The sequence below is a fragment of the Chrysemys picta genome, chromosome 4 (genome assembly GCF_011386835.1).
Source record: "Chrysemys picta bellii isolate R12L10 chromosome 4, ASM1138683v2, whole genome shotgun sequence".
Lineage (NCBI taxonomy): Eukaryota > Metazoa > Chordata > Testudines > Emydidae > Chrysemys > Chrysemys picta.
In genome coordinates, this window is record NC_088794.1 from 96,459,983 (window position 1) to 96,475,704 (window position 15,722).

Below are 15,722 nucleotides of genomic sequence, written 5' to 3' on the forward strand. Positions count from 1 at the left end.
ATCCGTCTAGGGTGACTAGACAGCAAGTGTGAAAAATCGGGATGGGGGTGGAGGGTAATAGGAACCTATATAAGAAAAAGACCCCAAAATTGGGGCTGTCCCTATAAAATCAGGACATCTGGTCACCCTAGATCCGTCCCCTTGTGGCATCTGACAGTGGTTTCCAAATCTGGTTATCCAAGAAGTCTTTGCTGTCTCAGATGCTGTACAATATTACAAATTATGCTTCCAGACAACATATCTTCTCCTCCAGTACAGCCACCAGCTTGCATTTCATACACCAGAAATCTATTCTGTCTTCTGGCAGAAAGTAAAACATAGCACATCCAAGGTGGATCACAGCACTTGTTCTCTCCTAAGCCATATCTGCTCTCTGGTGTAGTGCCAAACCTAAAACAGGAATCACACTCCCTCTCTAAACTCCCACCAAAACTCATCCAGTATACCATACCCATTTGCCTGGCAACTGACATATACCAAACCTCACTACTCAGCTCCCACCTTCACAAATGAGGGAATAACCAGACAAATTTCAAAAACTGGTTCCGTTCAAAGCCCCACAAATCACAGCCACAAGGCCCTCACTGAGACACAAACAGATCCATCTCACCTGGCCATTCAGAGGCCCCCAGCCCAGCCCAGCCACACCACCCTCCCAAAGAACAACCAACCAACAGATGCAACAAATACAACATGCACCAAGTCCCTCTACCTGCAAGCCTAGAATCCACAACTTCATCCTCAGACTCCTCTGTTTACTGTTCCTGTTGCCCAGCTAATGGGTGTGTATGTGTTTGAGGGTGGGGGAGGAGGGCTGGTGACATGGGCCACAATTTTTTGCAAAGAAGAAGTTCCAAATAAGGGAGTTCCAATGTCTCAGCTACAGCAGAACAGTTCAATGGTTGGGCTGACTGAGACTTTTTATCACATACAGCCAGTCAAAATCCAGTTCAGTCACCATTTACAATATGGAAGTGGGGTGGCGGCATAACAGATGACAGCATATTGCTCATAAACAGCTTTGGTCAGTAAGTGGCATGACCCAGTCCTTCAGAGCTGTCTGATGCTCACAGGGATGTGTCACTTGGGGTAACCGAGACTTATTTCATCACATACAGCCACTCAAATCCCAGCTCCTCATTTGATTATTTAGTTAATAAGTAATTAAGGAATTAGCCATTTAATTTTTATCACATTAACTCATTGTAAGAGTCCATTTTTAGAAATTTCATCGATTTAAAACATATATAATTTTGGCCTTTGAATAAGGAACAGAGAACTCTGAGTAAGGAGCTGGTACCACACATAAGGAACTGGGAAAAGGAACCAACTTCAGCCTCCTCCTCCCGTGGAGAGTATTAAGCTGTCACTGTGTTACACACATCTCCCTCTGATACACTCAGCTTTGTTGTGCACTGTCTCTTTGTTGAGAGTTTAAATACTTGAACAGCAACAGCACTCAGCTCTTACAACATGGCAGGGGGCACAAGCGGGGAAAGTAAACAATCCCCTGCTCAAAGGATATTGTTCTGACTTATGCCCGTGATGCTCATTATACAGGGCACTCTGCACTAGGTGTCAGCATCAGCCAGTCCATCTTGAGCTACAGAGCACTCACCAATGGTTGCAAAGTGACACTCTCCCCTACTCCCTAATGTTGGAGGGTGAAAGGGTTGGGGGAAAAGATTGTGCCTGTTACCTTGGACCCATAAAGAATTCCAGGGTTTTTTGGAATTCTTATTCCCTGGCCTTCTGAATTCATATAATTTAGTTACTCAGAAATTGTTCTCTACAGAAAAAACATTGGAGAACTCTGTTCCAAGCACTTCTAGGACTAGCTAGATACACTAGACAACACTGGGCTGCTTTGCATGAGTGCCTTTTCTGGGAACAACAACAAGGGTGTGATTTTTTTAACCTATTAAGCATGAAGTTGCGGGGAGACAGTGCATGAATGACTGCTGCCTAATTTATGCATCTAATTACTGGGACTTAATCCAGAAAGCAGGTAAATTGAACATGGGAATCAGGTAACGGCCATTTGCACACACAAGCACAGTAACGTGTTTTCAAAATGGTTACAACTCAAGGCATATATCTAGCCAGAGAATATTTAGACAGAAAAGTCACATTTCAGAGCAGCTGTTACCAGTTTCTAAAAGCAAGTTGTTTACAAGGCTTCTAATAGAATTCGCACCGGCCTAATGCGGAAATCTTGTTGGACACAGTTTCTGGTTGATGGTATTGTATTAATGAGTTGCTCATTGGTTTCCACTAGGAGGGAGGGAAACCTCTCCAGAAGAGTCCAGGAGACATGGGTTTCACCATGACTGGACGAGAACGCTCAGAATACGTACGATGGAAGAAAGAACGAGATCAGATCGACCTTGAGAGGCTAGCGCGCCACAAGAACGCAAAGGGCGAATGGCGACGGGCTTGGGATATAGAAAAGTCAGAGCACATGTAGGTCATCTACACCCCTGAGGTAATAGGGCTACAGGCCCTATTACGGCGAATAATAGGTTCTGGCAGTAGATCTGTATTCTGATGGGACATTGTGAGCTGGCAAACTGTGAAACATTAAATCCCAGTGGCTGATGAGCATGGGATCTACAGGGACTCTGAGAGCTGTAGAGGGGGTTGAATCACACCCCATTCTCTCTACCTCTATAGAGGGGTTAACCCCCAGCTAATTCCACTGGTCCTCCACAACTTCAGGCATATGGGACTAATGGAGGCAGGAAGAAGCTGGGGCTGTTCCAAAAGGGACAGTTGGGCAAATCCGCTTTGATATTTCAAACCTTGTCGTCCAGTCGTCATGATTTCTCCTTTTCATTCCCATAAAAAGCCAGCCCACCTACATCATCCTTACCTCATAAAGTAACTTCCTGCAGACATTCCAGTGTACGCTCTGTCATGGGCAGGGCCATCCTGTGTCAGATCAATGACTGGCACGGTGTATAGTACTGTGGGACGACTCTCATCATGGTATTGCAGAGTAATGAGGTAGCTTCCCTTCATTTACATTCTGCCTCTTTAGCAACCCGCACGCAGCTGAAATGCACTGGCCAAGTAGCTTTTGGGAGTGGAACACACTGCACACACTGGCCCAAGGGCTTTGGAGTACGGCTCGTTATGTGCACTGGATTGAAGATTTGTACCATTATATGCTCTACACAGAGTGGTTTTCCTGGTGCCAGACTCACATCATGCACTATACAGAGGGCTTTTCCAGGACAGGTATGCGGGATGGTCCTTTGGTTAAGCGCTAGAATGGGTAGCTGGAAGATCTCAGTTCTGTTCCCACCTCTTCCACAAACTTCCCATGCGATCTTGAGAAAGTCACTTAAATTCTGATTTTTCAGAGATGCATTGGGAGTTGTGGGTTTATAGCACCTCTGAAAATATGGCTCTTAACCTTTCTGTACCTCAGTTTACCCATTTGTAAAGCAGGGATAATATTCACCTAACTCACAGCCAGTTGGTGAGGCTCCATTTATTAACATTAGTAAAGTACTTTGAGATCCTCAAACAGAAAGTTCTATGAAAGTGCATAAAGTTAATACTTATTACTTTATTTATTATATGTAATAGTGGAGAGCTTCCGGGGGTGGAACTGTGCACAGGGTAGAAAGCTTTTGGCATGAAAGCTCCCACAGAGAAGTTTTTTACCATTCACTATTTCAGCAGCTGCCCTATATACCCTGCTGAAAACCATATGATAAATTCATTTATCATGCACCCTTGACAATCTCACCTGTACTCTACAAAAACAACGAGGAGTCTGGTGGCACCTTAAAGACTAACAGATTTATCTGGGCATAAGCTTTCATGGGTAAAAACCTCACTTCTTCGGATGCATCCAAGGAAGTGAGGTTTTTACCCACGAAAGCTTATGCCCAAATAAATCTGTTAGTCTTTAAGGTGCCACCAGACTCCTTGTTGTTTTTGTAGATACAGACTAACACGGCTACCCCCTGATACTTGTCACCTGTACTCTGCTCACTGATCCATCTCCCTAGGACTTGCTGTAATGTTCCAAATCACCAAACAGCTTCCAACAGGCTCCCACCTTTTTAAAATAAAGTCTCCCTGCCAGGATTAAAGAGATGGCTAGCAAATTTGTTACATTTTACCCCCGGAGGAGTTGGAGGACTCTTTTTACCTCTAAGATTTCAGTGATTATATTATTTCAGCTGTCTTGTGACACTGTCATGTAAGATGGAGGTCTTTAAAATGAAACAATTAAAAACAAACCCACAATCTGCCATAGATTTGTTTTCTCTGTCTCCCCCAAATGTGGAACTTCCACCCCAAAAATTACCCTGGCGTGAGGCCTAATTAATATTCAGACAGGTTGTAATGGTGCTGCCAGTGGGAGCCAGCTGAGGTCACTCAATTAGGGTGAATTGCAAACAAAACGGGGCAGACAAACCCCAAAAGCTGGTGGATATTCCAGTACTTAGATTTGCCAAGCCAGCATAAAACAGCTTCTGTATTACCTCATTGGTTACTCAGAAGTCCAAACAACGCAGTTCCCTTAAAGTGCCCAGTCTCAGGCCTCCATCCAGACACCCATGTCAAACATATTATGATGATTACTGAAAATCTTATCTCATCATATAAAAGAAAAGGTTCTTCTGATCCCAAAGGACCAGTCACAGCCCCAGGTCAATATAAAACTTAGATCTTATCCCAAATACACACTTATAGCCAATCCTTAATAACTAAACTAAAATTTATTAAAAAAGAAAAGAGAGAGAGTGTTGGTTAAAAGATCAATATACATACAGACTTGAATTCAATTCTTGAGATTCAGATACATAGCAGAGATGAGCTTGTAGTTGCCAAAAGTCCTTTTAGAAATAGTCCATAGGCTATAGTCCAATGTCCATATTCAGGGTGACTCCAGTCAGTGACTGGGGATCTCAGTCCTTATGGCTTAGGGTTTCCCCTTCTTGAAACCCAAAGCAGATCTGAGATGAAGAAGGATCGTGTCCCAGGGTTTTTATACCTTTCCTGCAGCCTTTTGGCCTGAGAAAACAATAGGCTTAACTCTCCTTCTCTCAAAGACCATGGCAATTAGCACAGGATAACTTATCCATTAAACAGTTCAGATACAGGTTACCACAACCTTCAAAGAAACATATAGACAATAATACTATTTCACTCAAGTGTCTTCCTAAATATTACTACTCCTTTATTGATCTTTGAATCAAAGCCATGGTAATAGACAAGACTTGTTTGCTTACATCACAAGACCTGAGCAACATCTACCTTTCTATCTCTAACAATGCAGGCTTGCATTTCAAAGCTCTTTTCATTTACATATCTTCCTAACCAGTCACTAAAGTTCGGCCATGGGTCAGGTCAGTCTGTGAGTTAATTAATTCTTTCTGGCCCTGTCACCTTTCAATGAGATATTATATTACACTCATAACATCACACAGGTCAATAATAGGTTTTCTATACATAAAGATATCACAGCTTTAATGTCCGGTATCTTGCAGCTGTATGGGGATAGAATCGGGTACTTTATACCAATGGAAAGGGGAAATTCCCAGCTTCCTAATTGGAGGCACCGCCAGGAGGAGCCCACGATATTGTAACCTTTTAAGTTTATTGTCAGAGACAGACTATTGAACTAGATGGGCCACTTCTCTGATCTAGTATGACAAATCCTATGTTCCTAGAGAAAAGGGATTTTAGGTCATTTTTAGTAGTTTGTATGGCTCCCCCCTGCACCTTGCATAATTGGACTCATGGGAATAAGGGCACCTGGCTTTACAGGTGGACGATACAAAAAATAATCCTGATTAAAAAATCTTGACATCTCCAAAAGATTCCTAAAATAGTTTCCCTGTAATACATGTGGCATATACAGAATACAAGATGGTCTGTTGTGGGTATAAAAGCTTTAGAAGGTCTCCTATGGGGAGTAACGTGCTCAGTAAAATGTGCCTTTAGAAGGTCTCCTTTGTAGTGGAAGTATATGTGACTGGTGGATATGGCTTCTCTAGGAGTTAGTCAACACTTGCAGCTGAGCTGCTGAAGCATTTCAGTACTTCTGTGTAGCCACTCACTACAGTGACGGGCGGGGTGCTCATAGACTTTAAGGTCTGTCAGCACCTTCCCAACAGAGGGAAGCTAGGTCCACAGAAGAATTAGGGGGATAGGTCATCTTAATTATGCCACTCAGGTGTGGATTTTTCATACCTCTGAGCAACGTAGCTGGGTTAACTTCACTTTTGAGCGTAGACCTGCCTGCTGCTTGCTTATTGAAGTGAGTAGGTTTGTATCTGACAATGCCCGATTTTTACCTGCAGGTTTGAGGAGGACTTTACTAAGGATGGAGAGCCAGTCTTGGATAATCTCAGCAGTAAGAAAGGTGAGAAAGGGAGACACCGGTCCTATTTTGACATTTGTTAGCCATGAACATGTGGCTCACTGGTCCATGTCAGGTGTGAAAGATCCGGTCCTGGGATGCTTTGCTATCCATCAGGCCTGCACAGAAATGGCTCTAAAATCAGTACATAGGTCTTAGCACTCTCTGCTTTGCAGAGTGCTCAGTGGATCTGAATTGTGTGCGTAGTGTCACTACTCTCTGTTCCCCAAAGTGCAGCCGTGACTAATTCAATAACTTGGGCCCAGATTCTCAATGGGAGTTGAGCACCGAAATGCCTTTGAGGATCTAGGCCTTGAACTCTCTGTTCTTTCTGATGTTATAGCATATAGAGAAGCTTAGAATTGGCTCCTTTCCCAAGCGCTGGTTTCACAAGGAGTCATATTGCAGAGCTCTCCTGCAGCTCATCATCTGTGCTCCCAGGGGCACATGCCAGCTTCTTAATTAGGATAAATCCACCACAGTTCCCGTTCTCAGGAGATGTACTGAGGGAGTGAGGCTTTGCTGCTAGAACACATCACATGAACAACATGCTCTCCGTTGTGCTTTCATTATATAACCCTACTGCCTTTTTGTGCATGCTGTGTCTGTTCAGGGGGAAGAAATGCCAGGAAATTCCAGCACAGGTCCTTTCCTTCTGAAGGGAGAGGTGAGTAGAGCCCGTGAATGGCCTTAAGTTGAACTGCTGGGCGCTCGCTCTCATTACACCATGCTGTGGTCCAGGGTCTCACATACACTGACCAGTGAGGGAGTTCTATGCAAATGGGAGTTGGGGCTGGAGTACCGTCTCAATAGTGGACATATTGGATATAAGGAGACCTGGGAATATAAGGTCCATGCATGCTTCAGGTTGCATTTTCCTAGTGGCTGCCTCCTTTAGCCATGTTCCTTACCGTCTCTGTAATGGGAGTGATACCTGCAGAAGGATCCTGGGGGGCAGTGTGGTAGCTAAGTGACACTGAACTGAAACAGAGATAATGGGGGATTGTGGTCCGGGGGAATTTTGGCTTTGCAGCTTTATATTTTCCTCCCCTCCCACACAGCCCCCTTCTTTAGGAAATACATTCACAAACTCTAGTGATAAAATGAGTCTGGCCCCCACCTCAATGAGTACAGAGCATAAAACCACCAGACAGACCTTACTGTTATGACTTTCTGCTGTCCCTTAGCTCAATGCCAGGCGGCAGAGCTGTAGGAGGAGAGGTGCTAGGACAGCGCCAGTTTCCAGCACAAACCCACTGCTGGATATACTAGCCCCAAGCTCTTTGTACATCATGTCTTTCAGGTGGAGGACCAAGCACTACGAACACAAGTGAGTCTGCTTCCAAAACAGTGCCAGTTGTGAGCAGTAAAGCCAGAGGAAAGGATCGACTGACTGGCAGAGCCAGAAGGTAAGAGGACAGTAAGCAGGACATTATGGAAACCATTTTGTAACCATTGCTAGAGGTCTTGCTGTGCAGTTCCTTGCTTCATTTGGAATGACTGAGCTGCTACGATCCATGGGGAGTGCTTCAGGCCAAGAATTACATCATTAGAATTGCATCCCCATTTTTGTGACAGAGCCTGGTGGGACATCCAATTAGAGACTTGGACTCCCTGTAGAAGGATTGTGTCCCCCTCACACGCCAGCTGCACAATCTTCATTGATGGGGCACAAATAACTGATGGATCAGACAAACGAGTCCTGACAGACTGGGCGATACGTGCCCACTCCCAACCCCCAGCCTGCTGAACATGTCCTCTCCTGTTTTCAGGCTTCGCTGGCCCAGGGAGTAGGCCTCCTGAAATTGTTCCCAAGGGAGCAGCTAGTAATTAGAATGACTGACTCCTTCTAGAGACCTTCCCTCTAGCACTCAGCAACTTTTATGAATATATGTAAAAATATTGAGAGGGACTCTCCCCTCAGCTCAGCCCCACCCCCTGTATGTGACTGGAGTGGTGTAAAGGGACCATAAAAGCCCTGATTGAGCCAGGGCAGAATTCTCCAGCACAGGCACATTGGGCTTGTCTACAACCAGCCAGGGTGTAAATCTACAGTGCACTAACCTGCTTCATACTAAGTTGCCCTGGGGTCTTGCTATTGGGCACTACAAGTTCCACAGTGTGCTTTGGCATACTGCTGTTTGAAACAACCTCTGTTAGTAAAACAAGCCGGGGTGTTCTAAGGATAGGGAGCCCAGCTGTGTGAAGGGCATGTTGGGAGAAGCAGGGCCATACTACGTAGCACTGTAAAGATTTCAGATAGTGCTGCTACCCATAAACACCTCACAGGGCACTGTCCCAAGCCGCAGAAATCCTCAAAATTAAAAAGGGCATGAAGCTGCTTACAGCTATCTTAGCCCCTACTCCCCCTGGGTTGCAAGTTTTGTCCTGAGCTTCTTAGAGGTACAACACAAAATGGTACCCTCAAGAAGACATTGCTTCTAACTGCAGAGTTAAGATCGCATTGAGATAAGCAGGACTAAAATCCCTGGGCCTTATTTACCTATTTCAACAGTTTTGCTCTGATCTAATTCCACTGACTTCAGTGAAACATCTATTGATTACACTGGTGTAAGGGAGAGGAGAATCCAGCTAGCCACTTCTGTTTTATACTTTAATGATTCAGTTTAGCTTCCAAATTTGGCACACTTCAAGGCAAACTCCAGCCTTCCAGTGCTACATTACCTAACGGTTTAATAACAATTCTAATCTTCAAACTACAATCATACTGTGTACCAGCCAACAAGAGTAGTCTAAGTTGATTATACTTAACACATCAAGACCACAAACAAAATTCTATTATATGTTTACAGTGTGTTTTTAAAATAATCAGGTCAGTCATGCAACAAACACACAGCTACACTGATGCATAAACAGATATGTTTCCTATCTACATCTACAATATGTTATAGAACGTTGGTAAGCTGGTACCTTGCTGTGTAGTATTAGTTTCTTGATATATGCACTGAAGGTGATAGCACTCTTGAACTGAAATTGAATGTGTTAGAGAGGCTGATCGTGTGAAGTATGGTGACATGTCATGATGGTAGTGGGACTGGCATTGACTTGTATATGGCTGTTTTAACTTACGATTTCCTTGCTTTTTAGTTTCTGCATTGTGAGGAAAGACATTTGAGCAACTTTACTCTATGTTAATTACATTTTGTGTTGGAATACATTTATAACAGAGAGATGGGTCCTGTTATGTCTCCTCAAATCCAATCAGCTAATCACATCTTAAGTTAATTACAAAACATTAATTGGGTAAGAATAACATCAACAGCAAAAAATAATCAAGTTATCACAGTCTTTGTTTATAAGCTACATTAAGCCCCACTTCATTTTGACGTTCCATCTCCAGTCAGCCACAGTAGCAGCTGTTTCCAAAAGAAAAGGTGCCATGCAACTCTGCCACACAGACAGTTCTTGACCTCAAAAGGGAAAGTAACTACCCAATGTCACCCCAGTTCCTAATACTCTAGCCCCCACAGGCCCAAACCAGATTCCCAGATCTGAACAACTCCAAACTTGAAGTTTGTGATTTACGGCCATCTGTAATATATGCACAGGAATTACTTCACCCAATGAACTGCAGCCACCTCTGAGGTGGACTACCCAACACTGTATAACAGGAAGCAAAGGACAATACTGTATCCATCTGAAACTACTGGGGGAATTTAGAGAGGTCAAATGTAGTACCCAACTGACAAGGGCACTGGGGCTAGCGCCCCTGCTGTTTTGAGAATGAAGGTACTATGGACTTATAACCACAGGTGGTCAGGACCTTAGTTTTCCATCTCATATGAAAGACAGCACTTTCACAACACAGTGTCCCCAACACCATACTGGGGTTAGGGTGACCACCCATCCCGATGGGTGGGACAGTCTAGAAATGCAGAGTTCAGGTGCCGGTCCTGGGCTGAATGACTCCAGGACAGCATTTGTCCTGGATTCCCTGTGGTGCTGCTCCATGCCTGCCTGAGGCTAAGCCTCATCCCAGTGTGTGTGTGCGCGGGGTGAGGTGGGCATTTCCCCAACCACCATGAAGCCCTGCCCCTGCTCCTCTTTCCCCCCCCCCCCCGAAACCATGCCCCCTGGCCAGGTCGGAAGCTGGAGCTGGGCCATGGTAAGAGCTGCCCAGGGAGTCCAAGCTGCTGTGGGGAGCCCTGGACCTGCCCCCCCCCCCCACCTGCCTGGGCAACGTGCTCCAGGGGGCTCTCTGGCCTCTTGTCTCCCTGCCCATGGCAGGTGGAGGGGCCTGGGCTCCCTGGGTAGCTCTTACCACGACCCAGTTCTTCCAGTCTGGACAAGGGGTGGGGGCCTCAGGGGAAGAAGAGGATCCAGGGGGGTGGGGTGGCCTCAGGGGAAGAGGAGAGGAGGGGCAGGGGCAGGGCCATGGCGGGGACAGGGCTCCTGTATGTGTCCTGCTTTTGCCTTTTGAAAAGGTGGTCACTCAAACTGGGTTGTTGGTTCAGCCCTGAATCAGAGGAAAGACTACCAGCTCCAGAATCACCATCACTGGTTCCTCCAGCACTTCAGCAGTTAAGTTAGTATCACTGCTCAGAACTGCACGCCAAGCCGAGTGTCCAAAACTCGTTTTATAATGGACCGTGATCCATTCCTTGAAAATAAACACACTAACAGTCCCCACCTCTGGAGAGTTTGCTGGACAACTTCTTGTTCCAAGAACAGGCTGTGTCTTGCTAAGGGAGATGCACATAAGTCCCCCAAGAGCAGCTACTCTAGGAAACTGAACAGAACAAACAAATTGTATTTTCCATGGCTGGGCGGCCCTGGGAATGCGAGATGAGCCATTATAAAGATGATTTTCTTTCTTCTGTCTTCTTTTATTCCTCCTTCCCTTTAGAGTCTGCTAGTTTTCATGACTTTTTGGGAGGACGGGGTTGCGGGTGGGTAGTTTAAGGTTGCCGAGCATGCAGTAGCTGTGAATTCTGCTTCAGCCTGGGTCTCCCACCCTATTCTCTAGAATGATGTCCGCTAAGAGGTGCTGGGGTGGGAGTGGGCTTGGGGTACTTTCTTAGGAATGACATCTGCTTGAGACAAGTGCCTCAAAGAGTCACATAAAAGACCCCTGATAACTGCTCTAGAGCTCATATTCTGGACGATTGGCTGGGAAGGATGAATTGCAGGTGCACTTTGGCTTTTGAAACAGTCTACTTCCTCATGAATAAAATGCTGTGTGGTGACTGACAGCTGTATTGCTGCTGCTCCTAAGGGCCTGGAGATACAGAGGGGCAGAATGGCTTTCTAAACAGCTTCATACATAGGGAAGGGTGGTTTATTTTGGTCAAAGCTCAATTTCACATCTTTGGCTCTGCACCACTTTTCCCATGGAGCGAAGGCTAGGACATGCCTCTGGGCTGTTCTGGGAAAGGCAAATGCAGCCAAGATGATGGGAACCATGAAATACATTTATCAGCAAGTGGTCTATCTGCCAAGTGTTGGCTGCTCTGATTCTGGTCCCTGCCCTCTCTGTTCTCTTTCCCTGCTCCCAATCAGTGGGATATAAGGAGCCGGTTTAGGAAGAATGACGACATTCTTCCTAAACAACATTAGGCCTCATCCCCTCCAAATGTTTAATCTTTAATACAGCCTAATTCTAGTTGGTTCCTAGGCAGTGAGCTAAGTAGTTGATGTATTCTTGTTTTATAGATATTTTAGCTATAAAATTAGGCTCTGTATAATTAGTTTTGCGTGTAATTATCATTAAAAAGCTATGCACTAAAAAGCAGTCCAAGTTCTTGAGCTGCTTATTGGAATTAACAAGGAGAGTTGTTTATTTCCCTTCGAGATAGGGCAGACAGACAACAGCATATTACACAATGCTCCGTGCTGGCTGGAACATAGCAATTGCCATACTGCAGTAGGCACAGGTGGGATAATCTGCCCCCCACCCCGCTGTAGATCTCCTCTTGATCTCTGATAGTTGGAAGAGACTGGCTTTAGCCCTGAAGCATGAGGTTTGAAATTCAAGGTGCTGGTTAGTAACCATAAAGCTTTAACTGGTTCCTGGACCATTTAGTTTAGAGATAGTGTCTTTTGTTTGCCATTCAATCAGGACTGTGCTCAGAAGGAATGCTGTGGCTATCTGTCACAAGGCTAAAGTTCACAGAAGCAAGGGTGTTCCCAGTGTCAGGCCCTTATCCTGGTGCATATACATCTGAGCCTGAAATTGGCCAGTTTTAGAGTGTGCTGCAGAACATCTTTGTTCTTGCTTCCCACCAACAGCAAGCCTGGGAATCTCCTCACACCGGAGCTGGCTTTTTGCCTCTTCTGATGCTCCCAAAGAAGATGGGTCAGTTTTTGCAGAGGACATGCTCTCTGCTTTGGGAACATGATGCATGGTACCATTCTTAGCTATGTAAAGTTGTACCAGGTGACAGGTACCTTATAAAGGCTTGTAAAAATATAACATTAACTTGCGCTACCAGAGCCCCACTTATGAACACGGGTCCAAACAAGCTAAGATCCTTTGTGCCTTGGACATCTTCTGTGATGGTCTGACTGTGCTTTTTAGAAGTCCACTACCACTGCTTTGGTCTTAAGGAAATAATTATTCCTGCTATACCTGATGCCGTCACTGGTGGGTGTGTAACGCCTGCAGACTGCTGGGTCTTCCTTTCACGGCAGCCCAGGCCTTCTGAGCATTGAAACGTCAGTTTGTCATTCCTGAGCATTGGGCTTCAACCAGTTTGCACATTCACACAGACTCAGCTCAATCAGTGGCAGAGTCAAAACAAGCCTTTTTTGTGGGAAGGTTTTAAAGCAAAAAGATCTTCCCTGTGGAGATAGCATTCCCCATAAACCCTTCTTTGTTTCTCTGCCCGCCCCCTCCTTTTTGGGCCTCCAAACCTCAGCTAATCAGTTTATGCAGCACAGTTTTTAGAACCTTCTGATGAAGGGTTCAAAGCATGTGCTTCAACGAGTATATTTGGCCTGTCATTATTATTCCTTTTTTGAATTATTGTAGAAGCTAGGACCCCTAGTCATGGGCCAGGACACCATTGTGGTAGGTGTCGTCAGACGCTACTGGTGTGGTGCTCTGCTCTATTCAATGTTGATATCAGTCAGCTGCGTGCATGTGTTCCCTCTGTGTGCTGCTCCGGCTCTGCGCAGATAGATGACACAGCAGACCCCGAGAGAACCCCCAATGACCACAGACTCTCTTAAGGTATGAAGGCACCCGGGCCAGGTTTATTGTCGAAGAGAAACACAGTCTCTAGCTCCCTGGATTAGATATCCAAGGTGCTGCTAGCTAGTACATATGTGCTCCCTGGCAATGGACTGGCTCAGTCAGTGGCAGGACTTTCCACTGCCCCCTAGGCCAGACAAAGACACCGCCCCAGGGATGCATTCTTATACACAGGTACAAACAAGTTACACATCACTCCTGATGTAGTGAGGTGCAACCCCTCTATGTAGCAAGGTGCCGCCTCTCACCTTGTACATGTTGGTTCGAACAAAACAACTCTATCCAGGGCTGGCTCTAGGCACCAGCATTGCAAGCATGTGCTTGGGGTGCTTTTTTTTGCTTCTGCGGCGGTCCCTCCCCCTCCCCCCCCCTTTTTTTTTTTTTTTTGCATGGGGCAGCAAAAAACCTGGAGCCGGCCCTGACTCTATCCATCATATTACTCTTTTGGCACTGTCATTGGGATGGGTCAGCCTTGTTCCTTGTTATCTGTGTGGAATGTAGAAGTATGCGAATGTTGTGATATCTGGTGTCCAGTACCTTTTAGGTATGTCTTTTTTTTTTTTGCAGCATCAGACCTTTCCTTGCCAGCTTCTGTGAGCAGGGCCTGCCTATAGATCAGGAAACTGAAGCAGAGAGGTTACAGACCAAAATTTCCAAGGGTTACCTACAGTTTTTGGTGGTCATCTTTAGAAGTTAAGGCCAGATTTTCAGAGATGCTGAGGACACTGTGGGTTCACCTCTGACAATCAGATCACAGATGTCCAAAGATGGCCACCAAAAGCTAGAGGTCACACTTAAATTTGGTCTTTAATCTCCACTGCCTCGGTTTCCCCATATATAAAATGGGGATGAAAGCTACCTACACAGCTGCTTCCAAATTAGAGGTCGTTTTTTAAAATGTGTGCCTTAGGGACTTATGTGAGGCCACACAGCAAGCCAGTAGGAGAGCTAGTATTAGAATCCAGTACTTAGCATTCCCTGGCCTGTGCGCTAAGTACTAGATCAGATGGCCTGTCAGTGTTGTATGGGATGATTCAATTTACAATCAAGTATTTAAAGGATGGATGTAACTCTGATGAAAAATTGGATGCATCTACATTTCCCACTTAGTTCCATTAGGGTCTGATTCGAAACCATCTAAGGCATCAGATTCAGTGCTTTTAAGTGCATTGCCACATTACCATCTGTGTGCTGTGACATTTAGGCCAATGTCACTTATTTCATAAGCATATCTCCTTATTCATTGGTCTAGCCCTGAGTAATCTGGGCTTTCACCTTCTCCCTCATATATGTAGTAGCTGACAGAGTTCTGAAACATATGGGCCCTATCAGTGTTAGTACAGTAAAGCTGAGACAGTGGCAGACATCAGAAGAAACAACTGGTACATGTGATTAGTCTAGTCTAATGACAGGTGTCTGTACTAGAAACTGGATTGTATGATTTCATTAGATTAGAATGTTTAGATTTAGTGGCCTCAGAAGAGTTCCTCCATGTCAGGAGAAGTGCTTTGTAGGTGTCATCAATATACAAGCAAATATGGGAGCAAGTCAGGTGAATCTGAGCCTATTTAGAAGAAAAATTGCTAGAAGGGCTAGTGACTTCAGAAGATGGCTGGTTCCCCACCCCCCAAATCAGTATTTCACAATCGCACTATTCTTCATCTGCTTTATCAAGATGCTTTCCCACAGTGATTTGTACCAGAGCGAGTCTGCATCCTTGCCAGATGACCAATCACATTTTCCTTTCCTACTAAATAGTTATTCTCAAAGGGATGGCCTAGTGGCCTGGACCAGACCTCTGAGTTACCTAGTAGATCTGGGGTAGGGGTGCGGTGTTTGGATGGAATGAGAGTCTGAGTCCCAAATGCAGTGTTCTGTTCCTCAGGCCAGCTGGACTCAGGTATTTTGTAGACATAAGATTTGCAAGTTGTGACAAGGTTCACCTCCATGTGGCCCAACAGGGCCCTACTCACCCTGTCATGGGGTCTCGGTTGGTTGCCACCTCTCACAGGTCCAGTGCAATGGTGCTTTAGTCCCCTGGCTAAGACACACTTGAGTCCCAGGCCCTGAGAGGTATTAAAGTCCAAAAATACAGGAATGCTACAAGCTCAAAACAAGGTCATC

General features: G+C 45.3%; 1 protein-coding gene across 2 annotated transcripts in view; it reads left to right on the plus strand.

The window, feature by feature from the left end:
• CCDC9B (coiled-coil domain containing 9B) overlaps window positions 1-15,722 on the plus strand; it is a 103,392-nt gene that overhangs the window by 66,881 nt on the left and 20,789 nt on the right. For both annotated transcript variants that reach the window (XM_024106679.3, XM_005284715.4), the window contains 4 exons: window positions 2,279-2,463; window positions 6,327-6,388; window positions 6,999-7,052; window positions 7,689-7,794. In XM_024106679.3, the coding sequence (XP_023962447.2) occupies window positions 2,279-2,463; window positions 6,327-6,388; window positions 6,999-7,052; window positions 7,689-7,794 (407 nt within the window). The remainder of the gene's footprint in view (window positions 1-2,278; window positions 2,464-6,326; window positions 6,389-6,998; window positions 7,053-7,688; window positions 7,795-15,722) is intronic.